The 27,146-nt window shown below is 34.7% G+C and overlaps 3 protein-coding genes and 1 non-coding gene across 4 annotated transcripts; 2 read left to right on the top strand and 2 right to left on the bottom strand.

The window, feature by feature from the left end:
- The first annotated feature begins 3,430 nt into the window (after positions 1-3,430).
- Positions 3,431-3,537, top strand: LOC133035254 (small nucleolar RNA R71). Its single transcript, XR_009686531.1, has one exon. It is a non-coding gene; the product is annotated as a small nucleolar RNA R71 (small nucleolar RNA).
- Positions 3,538-10,309: 6,772 nt separating this feature from the next.
- On the top strand, positions 10,310-13,264 carry LOC133034984 (protein RETICULATA-RELATED 4, chloroplastic-like). Its single transcript, XM_061110577.1, has 8 exons — positions 10,310-11,028; positions 11,326-11,394; positions 11,646-11,777; positions 11,864-11,917; positions 12,001-12,045; positions 12,196-12,335; positions 12,600-12,725; positions 12,820-13,264. The coding sequence occupies exons 1-8, from the start codon at positions 10,477-10,479 to the stop codon at positions 12,863-12,865; spliced, it is 1,164 nt and encodes a 387-aa protein (XP_060966560.1). The 5' UTR covers positions 10,310-10,476; the 3' UTR covers positions 12,866-13,264.
- A 152-nt stretch (positions 13,265-13,416) lies between these two features.
- LOC115720254 (uncharacterized) lies at positions 13,417-18,242 on the bottom strand. The gene is made up of 3 exons (XM_030649410.2): positions 16,938-18,242; positions 13,769-14,302; positions 13,417-13,657 (listed from the first exon to the last, which is right to left on the bottom strand). The coding sequence occupies exons 1-3, from the start codon at positions 17,766-17,768 to the stop codon at positions 13,559-13,561; spliced, it is 1,464 nt and encodes a 487-aa protein (XP_030505270.2). The 5' UTR covers positions 17,769-18,242; the 3' UTR covers positions 13,417-13,558.
- Positions 18,243-25,858: 7,616 nt separating this feature from the next.
- LOC133034342 (uncharacterized) lies at positions 25,859-26,667 on the bottom strand. Its single transcript, XM_061109404.1, has 2 exons — positions 26,080-26,667; positions 25,859-25,894 (listed from the first exon to the last, which is right to left on the bottom strand). The coding sequence occupies exons 1-2, from the start codon at positions 26,665-26,667 to the stop codon at positions 25,859-25,861; spliced, it is 624 nt and encodes a 207-aa protein (XP_060965387.1).
- Positions 26,668-27,146: the final 479 nt, after the last annotated feature.

Here is a 27,146-nt window from a genome sequence, read left to right as displayed (position 1 = left end):
CAACATAAATAAATTAAAGAGGAATAAAGAAAAGAACTGTTGGAGGATGAATTCTGGATCTTCACTTGAATCTCTATGCTCTTCCTGCCGCTCTCAGCTGTGTTTTAGGGTTCCAAATCGCTCTCCCTGACTTCCAATCGCAGTTTTCTATTTATAATTGAAATTTAGGGTTCGATGGACGAAAATGCCCCTGGTCCGTACGGGATCTCGCCGCGGCCAAGCTTCCTCTCGCCGCGGCGAGAATTTGCCAAATTTAGGCTCTCTCTGTATCTCGTAACTCGCCGCGGCGAGCCTCTTCATCGCCGCGGCCAGATATGCAAAAACTCAAAAATTAAGTTTTTCTTCGGCTCAGCACGTCTTTTAATGAATTTCTGCACCCGAGACCTCTTTTACTCCAAAGAACCTGAAAACATAGAAAACAAGCGTAATTCCGTCCCAACACAGCTAAAAATGCACATAAATTGGATCCAAAACATAGGCTAAAAATAGCCTAACAAACTCCCCCAAACTGACTCTTTACTCGTCCCCGAGTAAACTAAGACTAAACTAAGAAAACTGACAATGATAGCTGAACTTTCCAACAATTTAATTGTTACCACCACCTGCACAACTTCAATCCATCAATAACCAGAATTTCAACTTGCCAACTCTAAGACTAAGTTGAATGTGCAGTTTACAAGTAAGTAATTCATACAAACATAAAGCATCGCAATTTCCATCATTATCACAACTGTTCTAACTTTCCAACATCCCACTAACAGATGATCAATAAGTTTGAATGACATACCTCTCTCCACTAATGTTGACAAATTTCTATTTGGAATCAATAGGTCTTTTTCGGTTAGCATCACATGGCTTAGGTACATGGGTAGGTGAGAAGTCATTTAGGCTATACTATACCATAAGCACAATTATACCAAACAAACCTAGACAATTCTTTTGCTTTCTTTCCATATATCCCAAAAACAGAAATAAGAGATTGCAATTTTTCTTATGTGTGTACCTCATAATTTTCTTAATTTTTTTCAAGAAGACACATTTTTTTTTTATAGGCACAACACACAATATTATTCTTTTTTTTTCTTTTTTTTCAATCTCTCATTCCTACACTTTATATTTTTTTCACTTACAGCACTTATTCCCCCCAAACTTGCTTCAAGGCTCATGGCATAATAAGATATGTTCAGGGTGAAAAGAGTTGAAGATAACGAATTTAGCTCAGTTAAGTGGTGAAAATTTTTTTTCAAACAGGCTAAGGCTCAACTTTGGGTATACTATAAATTCATAGGCAGGCTTGAAAGGCTCAATCGTTCCAAAGAAAACTTGCCTAAATCACTTTCCAAACAAAAATCATCAAGGATTTCGCTTCAAGAGAGTATGTCAAACAAATTCTATTCCATGTTCAATCAATCATTCCACAAACCAAATAGAACAGAGGTGATATGTGAGAATAGCAAATGTTTTAAACCTACATGAATCACTTCCTAACACACATCCAATTTAATTCAAACAGTTGCAAGTCAAGCACACAGTTATGTTTTAATCCATTGCACAAGTGAATAACAACAATTCAATCAATCTTTCAATTTAGCTATCACACAAGACTAAAAGAAAAACTAAAACAAACTCAAATAAAACAAATAAACTGAAACTAAAAAAATTTAAGTCTCCCCCCCCAAACTAAAATGCACATTGTCCCCAATGTATGAAAATAAACCAGGGTGAGAGAAACTTACCTGAGCCCCATCAGAAGGGATCAAGTCCACCTTTTGCATTCAAAAGAGCCCTCGCACTAAATGAAGAAAATTTACCACCAATAGTGTTGATTTCAGAGTTTTGCACAAGAGTAAGCTCACCTTCAGAACTACCACACATCAATCTTTTCCAACGACGCTGAATCGTTCGAAGTCGCTCTTTAGGCTTTGCTTTCTTCTTATCAGTTTTAACAAAAGAACCCTTCACCACCTCAATCTTGCAACAGGTAGGAATGTCAGTTGGGGCAAAAACATTAAAATTGACCTCTTCATCTTGGACTCGCAACTTTAACTCCCCCTTTTGAACATCTATTAATGCTCGACCCGTGGCCAAGAATGGTCTTCCCAAAATAATGGGAATAGTTGAATCTTCCTCCATATCAAGAATTAAGAAATCAGCAGGGAAGATAAACTTACCAACCTTCACCAGTACATCTTCAATTATGCCACGAGGATGAGTTAGAGAACGATCCGCTAGTTGTAGAGTCACTGTTGTGGGCTTTGCTTTTCCCAATCCTAGCCTTTTGAAGACAGACAACGGCATTAGATTAATGCTTGCTCCCAGATCACATAGAGCTTTAGTTTCCACTGAACCCCCTATAGAGCATGGAATATTGAAACTACCCGGATCTTTAAGCTTGGGCGGTAGTTTCTTTTGCAAAATGGCGCTACACTCCTCAGTTAATGCCACTGTTTCATAGTCCTCCATTTTTCTCTTCTTAGACAATATCTCCTTCATGAACTTCACATAACGGGGCATTTGTTCCAAGGCTTCAGCAAAAGGAATGTTGATGTGTAGTCTTTTGAAAACCTCTAGAAATTTTGTAAACTGCTTGTCTAGATTGGTCTTTCGGAGTCTCTGAGGATAAGGTATCTTCACATGATGATCAATACTGATTGGTGGAGACTGTTGTGGTGGTGCAGGGCTATCAGTAGTTTTCTTTTCTATTGATGTTGGAGTTGGTGCTGATTGATTTTTAACTTCTTCATTGAATGGTTGTACCACATCAGGCCCATCATAATTCTTTCCATTCCTCAAGGAAATTGCTTTACATTGCTCTTTTCCTTTTGCCTCACTAGTGCTAGGTGAATTTCCTTGAGCTTGGTTTGCCACTTGAGTAGCCAATTGTTCCATTTGAGTTTCTAGAGTTTTAATAGAGGCTCTAGTTTCCATCATGAATTGGAGCAATAAATCAGCTTGGATATTGGAGCCACTAGGACTTTGTTGTTGGTTTTGTTGGGGCTGATTTCTCTGCTGGTAGAACCCCTGTTGGTTGTGCCCATAATTATTATTTTGGGAGTAGTTCCCAATGGCTTTTGCTTGATCCATTGGCAAATTATCCACATCTGCCTGACACTCTGAAAAGTGATGGTTGCCTCCACATATCTCACAAATAACTTGGGCTTGTTTAGCTTGCCCTGCAATCAGCTTTGTCAAGGCCTCAACTTGAGCTGTCAACTTTGTGATGGCATTAACCTCTAGCACACCAGCTACTTTCTTAGTTTGACTCCTTTCAGTTGGCCACTGCTGATTATTTAGAGCCATCTCCTCCAATAGATCGTAAGCCTCATTAGCACTCTTTCTCATAAAAGCTCCGCCCGCTGCTGCATCTATTAGAGTTCTAGTATTACCAACCAGCCCGTTGTAGAAGTTGTGAACCAGCATCCACTTCTCTATACCATGATGGGGACACCTCCTGATCAGATCTTTAAACCTCTCCCAAGCCTCATGGAGAGATTCATTATCTTGTTGGCAGAAATTATTGATTTCTCCTCTTAGCTTTGCAGACTTAGCTGGAGGAAAGAACTTTGACAAGAATTTTGTTGCCAGATCATTCCATGTAGCAATAGAATTCGGTGGCAAAGAATTCAACCAACTCTTGGCTCGTTCTCTGAGCGAGAATGGAAACAACCTCAATCTAATGGCATCGTCGCTAACTCCATTAACTTTAAAAGTTTCACAAAGTTCCATGAAGTTAGAGAGATGCAAATTAGGATCTTCAGAAGGGAGACCACCAAACTGAACTGAAGACTGCACCATTTGAAGGATGGCAGGTTTGATCTCGAAGTTGTTTGCATCCACTGCCGGTGGCCTAATACATGACTGCACTCCCGTCAGAGTAGGGAGAATGTAATCTCTCAAGCTACGGCCATTAGCTTGATCTTCCACAGCGCCTCCATTATTACCATTATTACGCCCATTGTTCCCAACATTATTGTTCACATTGGCAGCCATGATTTCTGATGTTTCAGCAGTTGCTGAAACTCTTTCTTGCCTTTTGTTCTTTCGATTCTTCCTGCAAGTTTTCTCAATTTCAGGATCAACTGGTAATATGACTGATTGTCCTTGACGGCGCATGCACTTAGGATTCCTGAAATAAATCAAGAAAATATTGCAAGAAAAAGGTTAGAAAAATCAGCAAGAGAAAATACACCAAAGTAGAAGTTAGTATAATTTTATGTAATATTAATCTTTAACAATTCCCCGGCAACGGCGCCAAAAACTTGTTGCTATATTTTTAAACGCTACGCAAGTATACGCAATCAAGTAGTAAATCTCACACAGGTGAGGTCGATCCCACAGGGAATTGGATTAAGTACCACTAAATTATACTTATGATTCTATTCGGTAAATCGAAAGCAAGTATGATGTAAAAACAGTAAAATATGAAAGAAATTCAGAAAACTTAATAACACAATTTAAAGTTGAGCAAGATGAGGCAATAGGGAGGAGAATCCTGTTGTTGTTTACCCAAATTGTTAATGATTAATTACTATCCTATTCTTGGAGTGAATGACAGATTATGAAATAACCTAGCTCCTTTCAGATCTTCTAGATTCTAAATCACATGTTATCTAATTAATTCCTTAATTAAACTAACATGAAATCAGCATTAAGTAATAATCTACTCGTCACATAAGTCATGTAAATACTTTCGTTTCACATAGAACATCGATTATCTTAATTTTAGCATTCTCAATTCTCACTTTTCAGATTTTGAATTGAGATCATAGAACATGCACAAGGTGATCAATCTTAAACATGAAATTAAACACAAATTAAGATAATTTCACACACAAGAATTGAGGAATGGTAATTAAACATTAACTAGGCAAAACATTAAACAACAATCATCATCCTCCCTAAATGGGAAATTTAGTTCAGAAATAAATCCATAACCATTCCTATAGCAATATTCAACATAAATAAATTAAAGAGGAATAAAGAAAAGAACTGTTGGAGGATGAATTCTGGATCTTCACTTGAATCTCTATGCTCTTCCTGCCGCTCTCAGCTGTGTTTTAGGGTTCCAAATCGCTCTCCCTGACTTCCAATCGCAGTTTTCTATTTATAATTGAAATTTAGGGTTCGATGGACGAAAATGCCCCTGGTCCGTACGGGATCTCGCCGCGGCCAAGCTTCCTCTCGCCGCGGCGAGAATTTGCCAAATTTAGGCTCTCTCTGTATCTCGTAACTCGCCGCGGCGAGCCTCTTCATCGCCGCGGCCAGATATGCAAAAACTCAAAAATTAAGTTTTTCTTCGGCTCAGCACGTCTTTTAATGAATTTCTGCACCCGAGACCTCTTTTACTCCAAAGAACCTGAAAACATAGAAAACAAGCGTAATTCCGTCCCAACACAGCTAAAAATGCACATAAATTAGATCCAAAACATAGGCTAAAAATAGCCTAACACCGCTCAGCTAAAGTTCCAGTCAGGTTGACCGGCACACCTGAATTCGGAATCCAGGTAAGATTAGTATAACAGTATGCATATGTAGATTACATGTTTAGCGTGCATGTAGGAAGCCTATTAGATTACATTAGTTGTATGTTGGCTTCGAACCATCCAACCCTGTCACGTCGGTACAGGCTGGAGTATGACCAGCAGCCGGGGTTTGACCGGTTTGACCGATCAGGCTGACACTTGGTTGGTGGTTCCGTGCTATTGACGTATCCCGTCGGTACAGGCTGGAGTATGACCAGCAGCCGGAGTATGACCGGTTCGACCGATCAGGAGGATATAGTAACACGTCGGTACAGGCTGGAGTATGACCAGCAGCCGGAGTATGACCGGTTCGATCGATCAGGTTGTTACGTGTCAATAGTACCGTCCCTATGAACGTTCAGAACTCAGTACCATGTTGGACATGGCAGTAGCGGGACTCAGTATCGTGTTGGACACGGCAGTTAGAATTATGTATGAGTATTAGTATGCTTTTCTTACTGAGTCTGTCGACTCACAGATCTACGTTTATGTGTAGGTAAAGGCAAGGCTAAAGCTGATGGACCGTGAGCGAGCTTGTGAAGATTGTACATGTCGGGGGGGTTAGGCCTAAAGCGTACGATCATCGGGACAGCGAGGCTGATTTTTGTAACTAGTCGTTAGACGACTTTTATTTTATGTAACAGTTAAACAGTTAAATCCTTTTGTAAATGATTTTATAATCGGGATCCCGAGTCTTTTGTAATATTATTTTATAAGTTTAATTAAAAAGCAAAATTTTAATTAATCACGTTTTTCCATAAACCTCGTTGATTAGCAACGAGCTGCACAGTACGTTTAAAAATCACGTAATACGCCTAAGTTAGTTAGGGTGTTACAGTTAATCTCTCTGAAATTATTTTTCTTTTTTTTTTCCTTAATTTTCTCAATTTTTTTAATACTTTATTAAAGTATAAATTTACAAATTAATATTTTACTATTATTTTAATAAATCTTCTATAAAAATATCTATCTTAAATTAATTATTTTTTAAAAAACACATAATAATAAATATAATTATAAATTAATTAATTATTCGATTATTTATATAGATATGTATTTATAGCTATATATATGTGTGATGTTTTTTTTACAGGTGTGAGATTAAGTAGAAGAAGAAACAGGTATGAGATTATGAATAATTTTTTTTTTTTTATAATGTATTATTTTTATATTCCAATCATATAAATTTGATGTCAACAGTTCCTATTTATATCCTCAAATTTCTAAACTTAACACTCAATTTGCTGTTCTGTTAGTTGATCAATAAAGTGCCACATGTTAATATAGTATTGGCCAAACTAATAATTTTTTTTTAAAAAAAAATAATTTGAAAAAAACAAAAAATAACTAAAATAACTTCATAATATTCAAAAAAAAAATATTATATACATATTAAATGAAATAAAAATTAATTTTTCCAACTTCTTCCAGCCATATTATCTTTACAGATTAACAATAAATATTTTTTTGTATACGGAGATCAACAATAAACTTTGATTCTTGATTCAAATGTTATTTTCATATATTTAAAATTTTCATTCCATAAACTTTCTACTAATATTTTTCAATCAATGAAACGAAAAGACAAACTTGAATTCCCGTATGAAAAATTAAACTTCCAGTCCTAATAATCAATAAAAACAACATTAAATTTTAAGCTCTCAAAATCTATAAAAATAAATAAATAAATAAAAACAGATCTCATAAATACAAACTTAAACATTAGAACTCCAATAAAACACTAAAACTCAAACATTAAAAACACACACAATAAAATTCGAACTCAAAACTTAACAAACACTTCAGAATAAAAACTAAACCATAAATGAGAATTTATTTATTATTTTTCGAATTTTTGTATTTATTAGCAACAAATTTAATATTTTAAGTATTTATGTAATAAATTTTTTAATAGTAAAGTTAAAATTTTAATACAATTTTATTAAGTAATTATCATTAATTGATTTATATAATTTATTTTTAATATATAATTTAAAATATTTTATATATTCACCGCTAAGCGCGGGATGTTTACTAATTATCACTAAACAAAATAAAACCTCCTCTTTTTTTCTCTGTTTGTCACAAAAATCTCTCTCTGCTTATTCAAATCTTACCCATTTGAAATTCTTTCTTGCCCTTTTCCGATTTCCTAGATTTCTTTCTCTTGGAAGGTGAAGCTCTAGAATTTGAATTTCTAGTCTGCTCATTAAACAACCAAACCTTTCCTATAATCATTGGAGCGTGGTGGTAGATAACTATGCCCACTACTATACCAATAAACAAAGCAAGAGACAACGCAGTTGACCAATCAAATAAGTTACTCTTACTTAATATACTATCATGCCCAAGGGCCTTGGAGCTTCGAAAAATTGAACGAAGCATCAAAGGAGAACAAGAATTCACCCAAGTTCACGGTAATCCTACCTCTTATTCTTACTTTTTTCTATTATTATTATTATTATTATTATTATTATTATTATTATTTCATGAACTCTAAAAGAACCGTAAATTATTAAATTGATTAATAAAAAGCAAAGAGTTCTCCGTTGATTGGATCAGCCAAGTGGGTGTTGGAATGTTTTGTTAAGTATAATATCAAGTATACTTGAATCAGTCGTGGTTGATATAGTTGGCTTTAGTTTTCCTAAGACTCTCAATCAAATTACTCCTTTCACTAGCATCGGAGGTAAGGTTCATTCTGGCATTCTTTTATCTTGTTCTCTTTAATAAGATTAGAGTTAAGTTCTCTTTAGTCTTTTTGTCATTTTTTCTTCAATGAAATGGTGTAGGTTTGTTCTGTTCTAATCAATGTCAAAATATATGAAGAAAATCTTTAAAGTTTTATATGGTGTTGTTTTCTTATAAGATGTACCATCAATTTTTTCTTTTGCATTTTAAATTTTATATATTTTGTTCTTATTTTTATTATTTTTCTTGTATAATCTTGTTTTGATAGTTGTAAGAGGAAAGAGTACGGATGAAACTATGAAGTTTTCTTCAAAGAATTTGTTGTCCGAAAATTTCTTGTTTCTGTAGAGTTGAATTGTTATAATGGGATATATTGTAATATTTTTGTTATTGGTTTGTTCTATTTTTGCGCCATTTTTATGGCTTTGGCGCCTTACAAGGCTATAGCGCCTACTACATGGCTGGCCCCTAATTATTTAGGGTAGTTTGTTTAAAATTTTCACGACTTCTTGTATTGAAAATATAATAAAATGTTGGCACAATAAAATTACAAAATAAACAAGTTATGCACTAGACAAATTTTACTAGTTGGAATATAAGGGTTATTTAAGTTAAGGTATGATGTAAAGAAAATTTTAAAATGATATTTTAAAAATATTTTCAAGTGAAATAAGGTTTAAGGATGATTAAGTTTAAACGATAATAGCTTTTAGCTATGGTTAGTTCATATTTTTAGGAATTATTAGCAAAAAGGGAAAGGGGTGGAATTTAATATTCAGATTCTAATATTTTTATTCAAAATTAATCAAGTAATTTAAAGAATAATAAATACGAAGATATTGTAATAAAATGAGGTATCTTGTCAATTGCGAATTTATTGTGTTCAGATATATTTGGGAAGTAAAATTTTATGGAATTTGGTTTGTAATCTATGTGGTATAGGAATGTATCATTATAAATATTTTATGGTAACTTAAAAGGATACAATTTTTGGAAGTTTGACAACTTTTTGGAAATTAAAATAGGAATAATTATGTCATAATAGCTAAATTGGATTATTTTAAGTAATTTCAATTCAATATAGATTGATTTGATTATAATAAGGTTTACCATAAATAAATATGTATAAAAATTACTTTTTTAGAATAAGTACAATAAAGGAATTTGTAATATTTTAGAAATGGGGACATTAATAATGAATTAATATGGTTGATTTTGTCTATTTTGGGAAGGATTATGGAATTAATGGGTCTTTAATGCTTAATAATCAAGGTTATTTGTTTTATTGTATTGAATTACACTAATCATTGATAATCAAGGTTATTGAAGTACATTATTCGTTGCTTACTTTATTATTGCGATAATTTTCAAAGTAAACTTTTGATATCCTATGGATTGGAGCATTGCAGGATTTTTGTTATTACTAGATTACATATCAAAATTTTTAGGTTTTAGGGTCTTAGTAATCCTAAGACCCATAGGATAGTAATCCTAAGATGATGATGAAGTAAAATACAAGAGTTAAGTTGCTACTAGCCAAAGGGTCTCCCTTTGGCTAGTTATAGTATTTTGGGATCTAGTTTTTCAATTTTTGAGTTTTGAGTGTTTTGATCGGATTGATTATTTTCTAATAAAATTTTTTGGTTTTTTGATTTGTTTTCAGTTTATTCATATTCGTTAGCTTTGGTGACGGCTATCAACAATGGGGAGATGTAATTCAACAAGTTAGGAGCGTTGTTTGAAGATGTTATAGCTTTATTGTCTAAATTTCCGGGGGCAGTTTTGTCCCATGTGGCTCGCTCTGAGAATTTAGCGGCCCATGGCTTGGCAAAGCATGCTCTGCGGTTAGACGATGAGCTATCCTGGTTCGAGGAGGTTCCAGCGTCGGTGGCGGACGTGGGCGTCGTAAATTCATGAGTAATTTTAATCACTTTGTCAAAAAAAAAAAAACATAAAATAAAAATAAAACCTCCTCAGTTTGTTTCCTAGTTGTATAGAAAAAGAAGGTAAAGGTCGAGAAGTACAATGACTTAAATAACCCTTTTATTTTTGCAATGACTTAAATAACCCTTTACTCCACTACAATTTCTCGTTACTCTCGTCAAACAAACAAATCCCCCTAAAGCTTTTGTCAAAAAAAGAATCTCTCTAAAGGTAAAGTCTATATAAATAAATAAGAAGGAAGAAACCCAACACACACAGTAGTAGGGAGGTAGATTTCCATTTGTGTGCGCCACCAAACTACAACCTTCCCAAATCCTCAATGGCGATCGCCTTTTGCCTCTCTCCAGCTTCCTCTTCTTCATCGTTATCATTTTCTAATCTCAATCCCCACCGTTCACTTCTCTCATCGTCTTCATCGTCCCATCTTCACCTTCGTTTCTCTTCCGCAACCGTTAACTCCCTTACCTATCCCAACAGCCGCAGTTTGTCTCATTTTGTTGCTGCTTCCACCGGTGGCGGAGTGGGTGGATTCAACGGTGGAGGATCTTCAGGTGGCGGCGGCGGCGGCGGTGATGATCACGGCGACGACGGTGGTGAATCCGACGAAAATGCAGGCGGAAAGAACAGAGCGGAGGCTTTTTTGGTTCTTAAAGAAGCGGGGAGGTCTCTGGAGAGTTTGCCTAAGGACTTGGCGGCGGCTATTGAGGCGGGGCGGATTCCTGGGTTGGTTGTCAGTAGGTACTTTGCGCTTGAGAAGTCGGGATTGATCCGGTGGCTGATGCAGTTCGCTGGATTTAGGGAGAGGCTTTTGGCTGACGATTTGTTCTTGGCTAAGGTTGCTATGGAGTGCGGTGTTGGAATGTTCACTAAGGTATACTCTTTCTAACTTTCTTTTTTCAATCACTGTCATTGTTCTTTGATTTACATGTAAATAATAAATGTGGGTGATCTTGATATCATTTTCAGCAATAACCAAATAATAATAAAAATTAAAAGATGAAAAAGATAGCCTTCACTTTCTGAGTAGTTAGAGATCAAAAGGTCTTTTAAGCTCCACAGTTCTGTTTCTATTTCAAAATCTGAGATAGTCGTATATATTGTTTGATAGCTTTGATAAAGTTTATCACTTTTGTTGGTTTCTGAGTTTTGATTTTTACATTGATCATAGACTGCTGCTGAGTATGAGCGCCGAAGGGAAAACTTTTTCAATGAGCTTGAAGTTGTTTTTGCAGATGTGGTATGTATTGTTTTCTTACCATTTCTCTCGTCGATTGATATATTATTTTGATAATTTATTTACACTCTGAATTATGCAAACTATGAGTACGGGGCCACCCATGGCCTAACTTCTCTTGTTACTTTCCATGACAAATCATAAAGCAAATTTCGCTTTGCTTTGAAAATCTTATATGAATCATGGTAACTTAATATTTTCATTGAATAAATTTAAATTTATTTCTAAAAGTTCGTTCTATCTATTTTTCTTAGGTAATGGCCATAATTGCAGATTTCATGCTTGTTTTTCTTCCTGCCCCCACTGTTTCTCTACGACCTGCGCTTGCACTCAATGCAGGATTCATTGCCAAGTTTTTCCATAACTGCCCTGATAACGCCTTCCAGGTTTTTATCTTTTTCTGTCAACAATTTACAATTCTTTCCGAGGTTTGTTTACAGCTACTCATATTATTCTACATATTTATCGGCAGATTGCTCTCTCTGGAACATCATATTCAGTAATGCAGAGAATTGGTGCCATATTGGTAAGGAGAAGATGCCTCCTAGTTTTCAGTGGAGAAAAATAAAATGATTTTAGGTACTTACACTGACTTGATTGTTCTTGCAGCGCAATGGTACCAAGCTTTTTGCAGTTGGCACTGCTTCATCACTGGTTAGTTTCTGTTTGCTTATGTAACTGTTTCTGCTACTTCTTTCTTTCCTGATAATGGTGTGATTTAAAAAAAAAAAGAAATAAAAATGAAATCTAACTTTCACAAATCTGAAGCTGGCGTAATAAAATTGGTTAATTATTTTTATTTAGGTTGGTACGGTTGTGACAAATGCCTTGATTAATGCAAAGAAGGCAGTAAATAAGGATGCTGCTGTTGAAGTTGAGAATGTGCCTATAGTATCCACCAGTGTTGCCTACGGTGTGTACATGGCAGTTTCTAGCAACCTCAGGTACGTGACTTCTCCAGTATCACTTTAACTATAAATGGACCTTTTAGTTTAGCAATTCATCCTCGCTTATGTGCTAAGTTGGTGTGATGGATTTGTTAAACTTGGCACACGATGTGCTCATCAGTTTATTACATAAACTTAGCTGAATTATTAAACTATTTATTCTTGCTAGAGTGCTTCAACTGTCTGTACATGTAACTATTGGTTTCATGACTAGCATTAGCATTGGAATAACTTTACCAAAACGATAATTGTGACTGACAGGTATCAAGTATTGGCCGGTGTTATTGAACAGCGTTTCTTGGAACCCTTACTACACCAACACAAGCTCATGCTAAGTGCAATGTGCTTTGCTGTTAGGACTGGCAATACATTCTTGGGTTCATTATTGTAAGAATTATTCTACTATCAGCATTTTTTATTCTCAAATGAGTCTTTCCCCTTCGTGTTTATATTCTGATCATTTTCTAAACTCTAATCACAGGTGGGTGGACTACGCTCGTTGGATAGGAATCCAGAAATCCCATTAGTAATTGTTGGTTCGCCTTCACTGCCATTTCTATTTTTCTTTATTTAAAAGGAATCATATAGAGTGAAGTTAGTCTCCCTTGCTCCACTACAGAGATGTTGTAAAAGAATGGCAAATTGCTAAAAATTGGATTTGTGGGGGAGTTTTTGGTGCTTAGGATGCTTTGGATATTCTTTGTCGTAGTACATTTACAGCTCTTGACAGTGCTAACACATGGGATTTTGATAATTAGTTTCTGGTCCATTATAATTTCAACCCCATTCATGAGGATTTGTGGTACACTGTTACATAAACTTGAATTGTTGTTGTTTTCTTTATTATGGAATGAGTTTTTGTAATTATTGAAGAGATCTGTATTCTGTGGTTCGAGCAAATTACTATAGTTTTATGGCTCCAAAAATATTGTAGTATTGCCTTTTTTATTAGTTCAGTTATTAACGAGAATACGTATGCACAAGCAGCCAAGCGAATCATGACCATGAGTTTTGTTTCTTGTCATTAGTGGTTCCTGTGAAAATCACCAACCATTGAAAACTCTTATGCATGATCTTCTTTATCCCGAAGCTGTATGATTATCAAGCAATTATTGTTCAACATATCTAGTATTCATTTCCGTCGCAGTCCATATAACTTACTAATCGGAAAGTTAAATCTAAATTTAAGCTTAGTACATTCATGCCCTTCTCTTGTTAAATTAAGCTGTGACATCTTCCTTGGTACATGCTCTGTATCTGACCTCTGTAGTGTTTTCTCCATCTCCATATACCACGTCGCAACAGTCTCTTCCATTACTCTATTACATTTTCACAGAAAAACACACAATAATCAAAACAAACAAATAAATTAGCAAAACATAATGCAGATTGCTGTATACAATCATAATCATTTATGACTAAGTACTGACCTCCAGTGGCAGTTTTGCAGGAGAAAAGACTCGAATTCTTTGAATGTGATTGGCAGAGTGGTTACCACAAGGTGCTAAGCCAGGAGAAGATGCTCTTACATAAGTGTTCATAATTCGATCATTGGACTCCTGTGTGGAGTGGAAGAAGAAGACATGAGGAGTTTCACAGGGATTGTTGGTCGGCCACCGTGTGTTGAACATGTAGAAAGGTGACCTACTTGATCTTTGTCCCCGCCATGGGCGAAAAGTCTCGAGTGGTCTGCGCAGAAAACTGCGAGGGAGTGTGGCTTCATAGATGTTTGTGGAGTAGCCCCATGAGATGGAGATAGACCAGTTGGTGGGCCTGTGGTGGCATATTGTCTGTTGGAGAACACGAGAGGGGTCAACTTTAACTGCCTTCATGAGGTGTTTGATGGAGTCGAGTCGGGTTTTGTTGGGGAAGATCGGGTCTACGGTGTCAATGTGGTGGAGGGAGAGGAATGGAGTCTGTGGATGAGCTGAAAGTAGTCCTGATATGTCACCATGTAGATCAATCTACAACCACAAATTTTAAGTAATGATCAAAATTTACGGCGTTTGGACCTTTGATTGTTATAATTGATGTATATTTAATAATACATATAGTTAATCAACATTATGGAAGGGTTAGAGTAACTATAATATGAGAGAAGTATTCTATGAACGTATGCATACAATGACTTATTTATGTAATTTGATATCGTATTAGATTTTTTAATATAAATTAAACTATATATATAACATTCACAACAATTATGGGTTAAAGAGAGTTTTTCCTCCGACCTTGTAAGAGGAATGGTAAAAAGTACTAGTGGTGCTTAATATTTTTCTATGTGTTAATATTTCTATTGGTCAAATTAAATATCGGGTCTCATAGAGTTTAATGTAAGGGTAAATACTATTTTAAATCATGTGTTTTACAAAAGTTACTAATTGGACCATCTGTTTTGTTAAATGACAAAATAGACCATGTATTTTTTAAAATGGTACAAATAGGTTCTTGAATTAATTTTTTATCAAAATAAAATTTAATTATAATCCGATCTAAAGTGGTATGATAAAATTGTTTACATTTTTTGTATATATTCGTATTAGGAATTATCTTTAAGTTGGTTATATTAAAAAAAAATTGTCAAAAATTAAGAATAAGGTCTTATTTTTATCATTTTAGAAAATACATGGTCTATTTTATTATTTAACAAATCAGATAGTCCAATCAGTAAGTTTTGCAAACCACAGGGTCTAAAATAGTATTTACCCTTAATATAATAACTTTTAAAGAGTATCGCTAATCAATCACAAAGTGATATGTGAAAAGATGATAGGCACTACTGGTATCTAATAGCAACGCTCACTTTTTTAATTATGAGTGACTCTTAAAAATTTCTTTGTGTTTTTGCTCATCACCTCTTTCAATTAATTAATTAATATATCTATATATATATCTCTATTAAAACATAAAAATATATATTTTCTTGTACTCATCTAGAGTATAATATATTAAATATTTCTTTTTTGTTATTCTTATTTTAATTAAAAAGTACATTTTCATTTTCTAAGAAGAATAAAAAATAAAGTAGTTATACACATACTGTAAATGGTTCTACACTTTTTCTAATAAAAAGGTCCTAAGTTAGAATCCCCCTTTTCCATATAAAGAAGAATGAAAAATAAATATATTGATTTATTTTAATAATTTTTATTCTAGTGATATATATTTTTAATTATTCATATTTATATTTTGTTCTTAATTTTTTTTAAAGAAATCATATAATTTTAATATCACATCAACTTAAAAAAATTCATGACACACCGATAAGACGAATCGTAATAGCGAAACTCTGACCAAGCCACGTCTAAATTTAAGGAGGACTGACAGGCCTGGCTAGAGAGAAAAACAACCTTAGGAGGCTAAGAATTTAGGAAAAGAAATCCAAGCAGATAACATAATCAGTAGGCATGGCAAAAAGATTCGTTTATTCGTATCAGATCGGACATCTGAATCAACGGATTATTACTGATTCAAAACATTCGAATACTTATCGGATCTCAGATCAGATTCGCTTTACCCCACCTAATTTTTTTACGGATCGAATTTGACCTCATCTGTTTTCAATATATTAAAAAAAATAAAAAGCTTAAGATTAAATCCCCTTTACTTATGAACTACATACCTGTGATAAGAAGTACAAGAAATGTTCATATTCAAAAATATAATTACCTAAAAAACTAGAAACAATTCTTAATGTGTTTAGGCCAAACTAATAAGACTTAGAAAGTCAAATATTAATTTAATCGATTCTTCCACTTGAGTTTACGTTTGAGATTAAATATTTTGTATTGTACATTCCAACAAAATGATCATTTTTTCATACATAAGCAAAGCATGTAAGAGATTTGATATTAGTTGAGTGTTTTTCAAATATTTTTTTTTTTGGATGTTTGTCCTATTTGCATGGTTTGTTTGTTTAGAATAACGTAATCTATCAAATAATTAAAAAAGACCAATTTTTTTTTTTTTCCTTTTATGCTTATACATACATACATAAAAATATTAATTTTTATCTAGAATTTTTTATTGCACATACATACCTAAAAAATCTTTGTTCAAAAAAAAAAAAAAAAATCTAATTTTTTAATTTTTAGCAAAATTACATATTTATTTTTTATGTAATAAGAATTTAATATTTTCTTTCTTTTTTATTAATTTTGACAAATAAAATATAAATATATATAAAAAAAATAATGTATTATTAGTTCTTAGAAAAAATAAATTTAGGAAAAAAAATTATAAATTTAGATATAAAATTAATTTTTTTTTTTAAAAAAAGTTGGGTTTGATTAGATCCGCTCTGTATAAAGCGGGTCGGATCTGATCCGGGTAACAAGTCTATCGGGGCGCAGCGGGGCGGGGCCAATTATTACATGATCCAGATCAGGTCGGATTATAACTGGATCAGATCCGACCCGCTCCATTAAGACTCTTAATAATCACAATCATTAGTGTAAAATGATTGACAATTCTTGCTCCTAGTGTTAATACGAATGTTAAATTACTTAATCATCATAACCATTAAAACGTTATTAAGATTATGATGTCACGTCATTAAAAAATTCAAAATAATTAATAATACATAATAAAATTTATCACCTGATGAAAGCCATTGTTATGAGTGAGGGCAACACCAAGATCAGCCAAACAAGAATACAGCATGAAATCACTGACTCTCAAAGTGGGATATCTGTTAAGACAGCCATCCAACTTGGAAGCCACTAAGGAAGCCAAAGGATAACTCAACGCATAGCCAGCTCCCCCAAAGGCCATCTCGAACGAGAAATCGTAGTTGGACCTGATACACTCAGAACTGGTACCAATATAATGGTACTTAGTATGATCATACTTGCTCAAAACTTCTACCAAGTTATCCAATGCCAGAACGGTGTCGTCGTCAGTCATCACATACCATCTAACATTCTCGTCACCTTCTCTAACCATCTCAAGAATCGTCCGCACAATCCTAACCTGAGAAGGGTTCGAGGCTCTTTCGTATATTGCCTTGACCTTTTCGTTCACGCGAAATGGTGGGGCCGAAGATGGCCAAGGGAGGAACTCGTTTTTGGGTGGTTTGTCTAGAAAAAGATATCCTCGAGTCACGTTGGGTCTCCACCAGGCTTCGGAGTAGTGCCTTTTGTTCTTCCACGTGTTCATGGAGCCAACTATGCTGAAAACGAGGTGGCTTAGGTTGGTTTTTATCATGGGGTTATTAGGATCAGGAGTACTTGAAATAAGATTAGTGCTGTTTGTAATTGGTATTGGCCATTTCTGTATGAGGGAGTTGTGTGTAGTATTGTCGAACAAAATTATGTAGAAGAGGAAGATGAGTAGACCTGATATGGCTAATGATTTGAATAAGTCTCCAAATAATGACCCCATTTTTGGTTTTTTTGTGGGAGAATCTGTCGCTAGTACTGGAGATGTCATTTTCGTTTCCCTCTCTGCTGTTCTTTGATGACCCTCTTAACTCAGTACTCACTCGTTAGTTTTTCTAATGTATATAAATATATACATTGGAGTATTTTTCTTTTTTTTTTTTTTGGATTAAGTGGAAGAGAAAGTGGGTGAAGAAAGAGAGTTTAGAGGAAAACAAACGTAAAATTCTTTCTGAATTTATAAATTTAACGTTCCCAGGAGAGGAAGAGAGAATTGAATAATAATTACCATTTTTTAATGGATTGACAGATGTTGAAAAAAAAAAAATCATAGAGAAGGAAAATAAAGCCTCATTAAGCCTTGAATAATTTAAGATTTTTTATTTCTTCATTTTGAATTGTCATATATGTCCTTTATTTTCACTAGGTAGTTGTTTTTTTTAGAGTATTATTATTATAGTTTTTGTGGAGTTCAAAAAAATTTATGTCTATTTTCTTTTTTACATATAAGTAATCTTTATTAAGAAAAAAATCTGTTCTCTACAAAATTCCATAAATACACAGCAATAACATAACTTTTTGATTTGTTGTAAAATAATAATGATAATAATAATAATAATAAAAACTTATTGGTGTGAATTGCATTTTTAGTAAACATTTATACATATATTTGAAGGAAATTTGAAAGAAAGAAAACAAGAAGAAGGAAAACTACGGACTTGTATCCTCTGTCAAAATTTGCTGTCTAATTTTCTGTCAAACCAATTAAAAAAAGCCATGTCATTTAATTAATTAACCTCAACAATTAATCATTTAACAGCTTCTATTCCTTCCGTTACTGTTTTCTATTAATTAATATTATATATTCTATTAATTAATATTATATATTCTAATGATTACTTACTATAATAAATGCTGAAATTTATTAACATATAGATCAGTTCTATAAGTAAAAGCTGAGAATTTTTCAAATATTTTCTCAAATATAATTTGTATATCTAATTTGAAAAAAAAAATTATTAATTATACTTTTTATTAATAAAAACAACATATTATATATACATATATTAAATACATATATAATAATAATAATAATCTAAATAAACTTTACTCTAACTGTTTTTTTAGGGGAATTACTTCAAATACTGTTTTTTTAACTTTTTTTTTTAATTTACGGTTTGAGTTTCCAAAGCGGTTGCAGCGCTAGTTGCAATAGGAGTTTCTATACGATTTTTTGTTGCAATTTAAATTGCAGCGCTAGTTGCAATAAGAATTTCTATGTAAAATTCCGTAAATATACAAAAAAAAAAAATTGTTTTAAAGTGTAAAAATGAAATAGCTTTTTTTTTTTTTTTTTTTTTTAAGAATTACAATGTTTAATTTTACACATTGGAAAGTATGGTTTAATATTAATGTTTTAAAAATAAAAAATAAAATATTATCCTGAAACCGAAATATACATTTCTCAATATTGATCTCTTAAATTTTTTGATATTAATACAAGTGAATGTCGATCAAAGCAAACTGATTTATAAAAAAGAAAATTAATTATGTCGATCAAAGTAAACCTATTTATAAAAAAAAAATAATAATTATGACGAACACTCTTGAGTGACATTCATTTGTGTTCGTCATAAAAAAGAAAATTAATAAGTAAATTAATTTATTTTGATCGACATTCACTTGTGTTCATCTTACACATTTACAATCTTCTTAAATTAGTTGGCGAAAAATCGCATCAACAACTTTAATATTAGCTTAGCACTTTTTTATGGGTAAATAATACTATTTTGGATCCTGTGTTTTGCAAAAATTCTGGAATTGGACCCTGTATTTTGTTAAATGATAAAATGAACCCTGTATTTTCTAAAATAGTAAAAATAAGACCCTGAGCTTAATTTTTGACAACTTTTTTTTTTTATTATTATAATCAACTTGAAAATAATTCTTAATACGAACAGATACAGAAAATGTAAACAATTTTGTCATAACACTTTTAGATCGGATTATAATTAAATTTTATTTTGACAAAAAATCAATTTAAGGTCCTATTTGTACCATTTTAAAAAATACAAGGTCTATTTTTTCATTTAATAAAACAGAGAGTCCAATTAATAACTTTTGCAAAACACATTATTTACCCTTTTTTTTATTATTAGTGAAATTTAAGAGATCAATATTGAGAAATATGTATATTTTGGTCTCAATATAATATTTTATTTTAAAAAATTAATATTGAGCCATAATTTCCAATGTGTAAACTTAAACATTGTATTCATAAAAAAAAAAACAATTAGAGTAAAGTTTATAATTTAGATCCAAGTGTATTATTATTATATATGTATTTAATATATGTATATATAATATATGATTTTTTATTAATAAAACGTATAATATTCAAATTATATATAAAAATTATTTTTGAGAAAATATTTGAAAAAATTTCAGCTTTTTATTATGAAATAGCTCTGAAATCTAAGCATTTATTAGTCAGCAACCATTTGAATATATATAATATTAATTAATAGAAAAACAGAGGGAATGTAAGCTGTTAAGTGATTAATTGTTGTGGTTAATTAGTTAAATGACATGGCCTTTTTTAATTGGTTTGACAGAAAATTAGACAGCAAATTTTGACCGGGGATCCAAGTCCGAAAACTACAGATTCTAAATTTTTATTAGATTGAACTTTCTGAGTATATATATAGAAAAATCTAACGTGGAAAGTATATTATTTAAAACTCTACTTTCTTTATTTTATTTCGTACACTTTTATATTACACTATTTTGTATTCTTTTCTTATATCATTTAAAGAATCTATTTTAAAATATTTTAATTATTTAAATAATATAAAAGAATAATAAAATATTTATTAAAAAAGAGAGATTGACATAAAATGATTAAAATAATTATACCTCAAATATATTATTCTATCGCTACATGCTACAAAGCAGTATTCTTTTATTTTACTTTTAGAGTATTTTTTACGTTACTTTTTGATTTATCTCGGCTAATGTATGCTTGATATAAGATTCTCACTATTTTTTTTTAGGGAAATTTGATAATTTATGCTAAAAAATTAGATAGGGTGTTTAATTATACCCAATTATTACACATAAAAAAACTATACCTATCTTTTAATTATCTTCCAAAAATACCCCTGTCTTTTCAAACTTCTCTCATTCCCTCTAACTCTATTCTCTCTCTTCTACATTCTCTCTCTTCATTCCCTCTCCCCACCGACGCTGCAAACAACAACCACACCAGACGACCAAACAACCAAAACCCACTAACCCCAATCGCAGTCGACCACCAAACAACCACCAGACGACCACGAACCCACAAACCCACAAACCCACGAACCCACGACGACGACGACGAACCCACGAACCCACGGGCACGAACCGAACCCTTGAACCCACGACAACCCAGACGAACCCTCGAACCCACTCCAATCGACCCCATCGACGGACGCCCGAGCGAACAAGGAGACCCAGTCGAATCCCACGAACCCAGCAATCCAGGTTAGTTTCCGTGGAATTTTTCTTTGAATTTTCTTCTTTAAAATGCATACATTTGTGGTTGAATCTGGTATTGAATTGAAAGTTGTTATTTTGTATGTTTTTTGGGGATAATTTGTGCAATAAAACTGTGGGATGAATGTGGGTTTCGAACAATAGCTTTTTCTGGGTTTTTAGGTTATTGTACGATTTTATGCGATTCTATGTGCGATTTTGTGCGACGTATCTGGAGTCTGTACAGGCATTTATTGTGCGACTTTATGCGATTACTGTGCGATTTGTGTGCGATTTTTACCTGGATTATAACTGTTTGGTATGTTTAGCGACTTTAGGCGATTACTGTGCGATTTTGTGCGATTGTTACCTGGATTATAACTGTTTGGTATGTTTAGCGACTTTAGGTGACATTAGGCGATGTGTGTACGATGTATGACATATTGAGTAGGTTGTGCGATTTTAACAATATTATGCGATTTAGGTGCGATTTTTGTGCGATTGTAACTGGCAGGATCTTATTTTTTGTTTGTTTTGTACTGTTTTTTAGCGATATTGTGCGATTTATGTGCGATGTTTATGCGATTGTATGTCACAATGGCAATCTTTATGCAATTTTTGGGCGATTTTTGTGCGATGTTTATGCGATAAAGTCTAATTAATCTTTGTAAATGCAGATGGCTCCAGAACTTATTCTCCCAGTGTCAGAGCACTTTCCAGGGCGTATAACATACAGAGGGAACAGATATTTTGCATCAATCAAGGCTAAATTTGAAGCTTTTAACTTGACTCAGAAGGTGAAGGAGACGCCCTTTGGTGTTTTTTGGAATGCCAGCGATTTGAAATTCAGTGGGGTTATTGTGCATCAACTGTTACTAAGGAAGAAGAAAGTGAGTGAAGCCAAAAACGATGAAGTGTGGTTTTACGTGGGTAAAACCGAAGCTAGATTTGGGCGCTCTGAGTTCGGTTTGATCATAGGCTTAAAGATGAGCGGTGGTCCTTCGTCAGAAGAATTGACTGCACAGTGTGATTCTGATCGGATCTTGCGAGACTATCTCAACAACTCAAAAAGGGTGACCTTTAAAACCCTTTGGCTAGCGTTTGAGGCATGCGATGTGGCTGACGATGTATACAAGTTGGGGTTGTGTGCATTTGTCGAAGGTGTTCTGCTGTCACGGGCCGAGGGTGTGTATATCTGGACAGATATGTTAAAGTTGGTAGAAAATGAAGACAAGTTCTTCGAGTATCCTTGGGGTCTTCTTTCTTATCAGAAGTTGTTGTCTTCCACAACTAAGAATATGCAACAACTTAGGCAAAACTACATGGATAAGAACGATAAGACCAAGAAGAAACACAAGAAGGAGAAAAAGGTTACTCAACCTAAAGCGAAGTACAACGTGTATGGATATGCTCCTGCGCTGCAATATTTGGCATTTAAGGCCATGCAAGTTTTGGGGAAGAAGTATGGCCAGTGCAAAGGGACTCGATTCCCTCGAATGTTGAACTGGAGCACCCCCGACACAGTCACGAAACATGATGTGAAGCAAGCTGATGTGGCTGCACTCTTTGAGAAAAGGGTATGTGAATCTTTCTCTATTTTAGCGCAATTATTTTTTGCTTTAAGTGTAATTTGTGTTATATGCGATATTTGATGCGATATTGTGCGATATTTGTGCGATTTACTTTACAGTGCATTATAAATGTTCAGTGATTAATAAGTTTTTTGGCGACTTTGTGCGATCATTGAGCGATTTTGTGCGATTTTACTTGCACTCCTTATAAATTTTTACTTGTATTGTTTTATTTATTTGTTTAGCGACTTTATGCGATTCTTGTGCGATTGTTGTGCGATTTGTTAGAAGTCTCATCACTTGTATTGTTTTAATATTTTTTGGCGGCTGTATGCGATGACTGTGCGATTTTGTGCGATTTTTGATGACAGTAGCTAATATACTTTTCTATGTATATGTAATAGATTTTTGGCGATATAGTGCGATTTTTGTGCGATATGTATGCGATTTTTTTTGTTTTTGCGATTTATTTGCGATTTTTGTGCGACATGTTTGCGATTTAACGTGATCTTGTGTTTTTGCAGATGGTTGTGCTTCAAATCTTGTATACTCGGAATTGGGAGGTTGATTACTGGAAGGACAATTGTGAGGGTGAGGTCCCCACAGTGGAAATGGGGTTGGATGAGGTCGAAGAAACACAAGCCGGGGCGAAAGATTCGACCGCATTCGAGACCCAAGCCCAACGGGTGGCAGAATATGTGGAAAGGTCCAAAATTATTCCACCATCCCCACCCAAGGAAACAGCAGACGCCTCCACATCTGCCACTGTGCCCCCAACCCCTGCCACTGTGCCCCCAAGCTCTGCTCCACCCAATGACTCCGACTACCTCTTGTTGGCTAAGAGATTGGAGAAGGTAGAAGCGCAACAACTTGCGATTCTCACTGCCCCGGGCGAGATGAAGGCTGACTTCAAGAGAAGTCAGAAAGAGATGAAGAATCTTATCATGGATCAAATTGCGACCGTGATAAGTTTGTTACAGAAGCAGCCTTCGGAGCCGACACAACCATCAGGGCCGGCACAGCAATCAGACCCCACACATCCATCCGACACGGCAGAGCCATTACAGACGGTACATCCATCACCGCCGACATATGATGATGATGATGATGTCTACCCAGAAGATTGGCAACCTGACGTATGTGACGTTCCTTCTACTCCTGCAAACGCCATTGTCATTTCGCTGGGTGATACAGAATCTCAGGATGTGGAAGAGTTGCAGGGGCCACCAGATGGGGTGGAGTTCTGTAGGCTTAGGCGAAAGCGGAAGCCGGTTTTCTTGAATGACTACACAGCTGGGAAGAAGAAACAACGACATGGGCCCGTGGTAGTAGACACACTGAAACCGGCGGACCCCTACATTAAATTTTTCCGAAGTGGATTACTTATGCTAGGGACAATAGCCGTCCTAGGGATGTTCACACTGGCGAAGCCACTAGATCCTAGTTCGTGAAGTTGATGGTGCTGAACGAATGGCTCGACGATGATGTAAGTTATTTCTTAACAGAATTACTTTATTGTGTTTTTCATTGTTTTGTGCGACTTACATGCAATTTATATGCGATTTATACTCACTTTATGTATAACCTGGTGATGCGACTTTTATGCGATTTATATGCGATGTGCGTGTGATTATAAACTGATTTATGATTGTTTGCGACTTATGTGCGATTATTGTGCGATTTGTGTGCGATTTTTGTAACAATTTTGGTGATTTCTTTGTGCGATTTCCTGCGATTTGTTGTGCGACTTTTATGCGATTTCTTTCTTACTGTTTTCTTTTGAAACACAGCAAATTGATGCCATGGCGCACTTATTGAGGAGAAGACGGACCCTGTACCCAGAAGTCTACACTCGAAAAGGTGTAGTTTTGGACACATCTGCTCCACAGTTCTTTTCCATGTTTTGGAATATGTATGAGGGTGACAAGAGCAAGATGAAATGGGATGAGGGCGTTATGAGTTACGTGCAGGGGATACCGCACAGATACTTGCCATGTTGGGAGAAGCAGGAGTACATATACTTTGTGTTGCACCTTCCCAAAGAGCGCCACTGGGTGGCAGTTGAGGTGGATATCGAGAACTGGGAGATCATTGTATATGATTCTGATATCGGTGCCACCGTTGAGGCAGCCATGGAGTCATATTTGAAGCCTTACAGCGAGCTCTTTGCAAATCTAATTCGAGATAGCGGTTATTTCCAATAGAACAATTATGTACATCCGGTGGAGTTGGGCGATCTCAGTCAGCTCCTACCCCTCCATTATAGACGAGCTACCTCGGAGGTTGTACCACAAACGAAGAGTAGGTGAATCTCTTTTTCTTTTGTATATTTTGAGTAATTTATTTAATTTTGCACTCCATTATGAATTACTTAACTTAATTGTTGCTAATATTTAGTTTTTTTTTAGTGGCAATTGTGGAATGTATGCCATGGAGCACATTGAGCACTTCTTCTTTGGATCGGTCGTTGGAGCATGTGCATGCTGATAACATGCTCACCTTTAGACATAGGTGGTGTGTGGACCTATTTTACCAGAACTTAACGTGGTAGTTTTTTGTAGGTTTTTGCAATGTTAATCTTGTACACATAAACTCCCCTTTTGTAATTGTATTATAATCTCACCAAAATTATATATAACAAGTAAATTTAAAGTTATTTAAATTGTTGCTTGTATCAATTTATTTCTTTTTTAAATTTTTGATAAATACTGTGAAATGATGGCTTCTTGAAAATTTTTTTCGCTAAGAATCGCATCAAAATCGCACATTCATCGCATAATATCGCCAAAATACACAAACTAACAAATCTAGATTAGTTCACATCGCAGAAAAATCGCACTATAATCGCACAATGTCGCCAAAAAATACAGAACCAAAGCAAACTCAAAAACAGGATCCTGTCAGTTAATATCGCACAAAATCGCACCATAATCGCAAAAATATCGCCAAAAAATACAGAACCGAGCAACCAAAAACAAGATCCTGTCAGTTAACATCGCACAAAAATCGCAGGATATCGCCAAAAAATACAAAACAAACTAAAAACAAGCTCCTGTCAGTTACAAATCCCACAGTAATCGCATAATGTCGCCTAAAAATCGGTAAACAAACCAAAAAAGTATTAATCTAGGAGAAAAAAGCACAATATCCAACAACCAGCAATACAACACATATTCATTTAAATATTAGAGAAATGGTTCAAACTCGAGCTTTGCATGTAGCTCTGTTGTGCCCTAAACCGTGACATAGCGAACAATGACGAGGTTCCACTACCACCTGACCACTAGACGGTCGACGCTTCGTCGGTCTTCTACCTGCATTGCTCTTCCTAGGCCGACCTACTGGTTTTTTCTCCACTGGTACCCCGATTCTTATGTTCTTGATATGTTCCGGTAGTACCCACTCATCCTCCTCGCCAACAATATTAATTGTGGCATCGTAGGTTTTCTTCCACGTTTCTTTAGTGTAATATGGAGAGCAAAGTGTGTACACGCTCACATTCTGACTAACTGCTGCGGCACATGCATGGGGACAAGGGTTTTTGAGCGTTTGGAAAAGTCCGCAAGTGCATGTTCTCTCCACTAAGTTCACATCACCACCTCTCTCACCTTGAGGACTCGTACCAACGTTGAACAATTGGGCACCATTACGAAGGACACTCCTGAACATACCATCTTTGTGTTGATCCTTTAAATCATTTTCAAAAGTAGTAGCCAAAGGAGTAGCGCACTTACTAGCCTTTTCGAGACGAGAAGCAAACCAATTTTGAATTGTGAACCTGATGAAGTCAACCAAAATAGTTACTGGATATTTTCTGAATTCTTCTGTCACCTTGTTGAAGCTTTCGGCAGCGTTGCTTGTCATTATCTTTGTACCGATCGCACAGGACAATAAGGACGAGCCCACTTTTCAAACCCTATTTGCTCGACGTATGTAGCAATGGCGGGGTCCATACGTTTCGACACCTCAAAATGCCTATCACATTCCGTCTTGTTCCATGCGTAAGGCTGCAAGCCATATTTGCTTGTTGCATACATCAGTCTTAAACTTGTGATTGACATTCATAGTAATATGCTTGAAGCATGCACAGTGGCATGCTTCTGGGAAAACAACATCAACAGCATGTTCAATGCTTTGATGCCTATCCGATATGAACATAAGATTTTCAACCTCACCAATGGCTTCCTTCAACTTCCGCAAGAAATACTTCCAAGAGTCATGATTCTCACTGTCAACAATTGCAAAGGCTACCGGAAACAATTGGTTGTTTGCATCGTACGCAACAGCAACTAACAGTGTTCCTCCATACTTCGTCTTCAAGAATGTTCCGTCGATACTAATCA

This window comes from Cannabis sativa, chromosome 2 (assembly GCF_029168945.1).
Source record: "Cannabis sativa cultivar Pink pepper isolate KNU-18-1 chromosome 2, ASM2916894v1, whole genome shotgun sequence".
NCBI classification, from domain to species: Eukaryota; Viridiplantae; Streptophyta; class Magnoliopsida; order Rosales; family Cannabaceae; genus Cannabis; species Cannabis sativa.
Note: the sequence above shows the minus strand (reverse complement) of the source record. Positions and strands in the feature narration are given on the sequence as shown.

Excerpts from the sequence above, each read along its gene's own strand:
- LOC133034342 (XM_061109404.1), bottom strand. The coding sequence starts at position 26,667 with ATGACAAGCAACGCTGCCGAAAGCTTCAACAAGGTGACAGAAGAATTC. Across the intron at positions 25,895-26,079 it reads GTCGACCGTCTAGTGGTCAG|GCGACATTATGCGATTACTG; the intron begins GTGGTAGTGGAA and ends ACCGATTTTTAG.
- LOC115720254 (XM_030649410.2), bottom strand. The coding sequence starts at position 17,768 with ATGACATCTCCAGTACTAGCGACAGATTCTCCCACAAAAAAACCAAAA. Across the intron at positions 14,303-16,937 it reads ATAACAATGGCTTTCATCAG|ATTGATCTACATGGTGACAT; the intron begins GTGATAAATTTT and ends TTGTGGTTGTAG. Across the intron at positions 13,658-13,768 it reads CTGCAAAACTGCCACTGGAG|AGTAATGGAAGAGACTGTTG; the intron begins GTCAGTACTTAG and ends AAAATGTAATAG.
- LOC133034984 (XM_061110577.1), top strand. The coding sequence starts at position 10,477 with ATGGCGATCGCCTTTTGCCTCTCTCCAGCTTCCTCTTCTTCATCGTTA. Across the intron at positions 11,778-11,863 it reads GCCCTGATAACGCCTTCCAG|ATTGCTCTCTCTGGAACATC; the intron begins GTTTTTATCTTT and ends ATTTATCGGCAG. Across the intron at positions 12,046-12,195 it reads TTGGCACTGCTTCATCACTG|GTTGGTACGGTTGTGACAAA; the intron begins GTTAGTTTCTGT and ends ATTTTTATTTAG.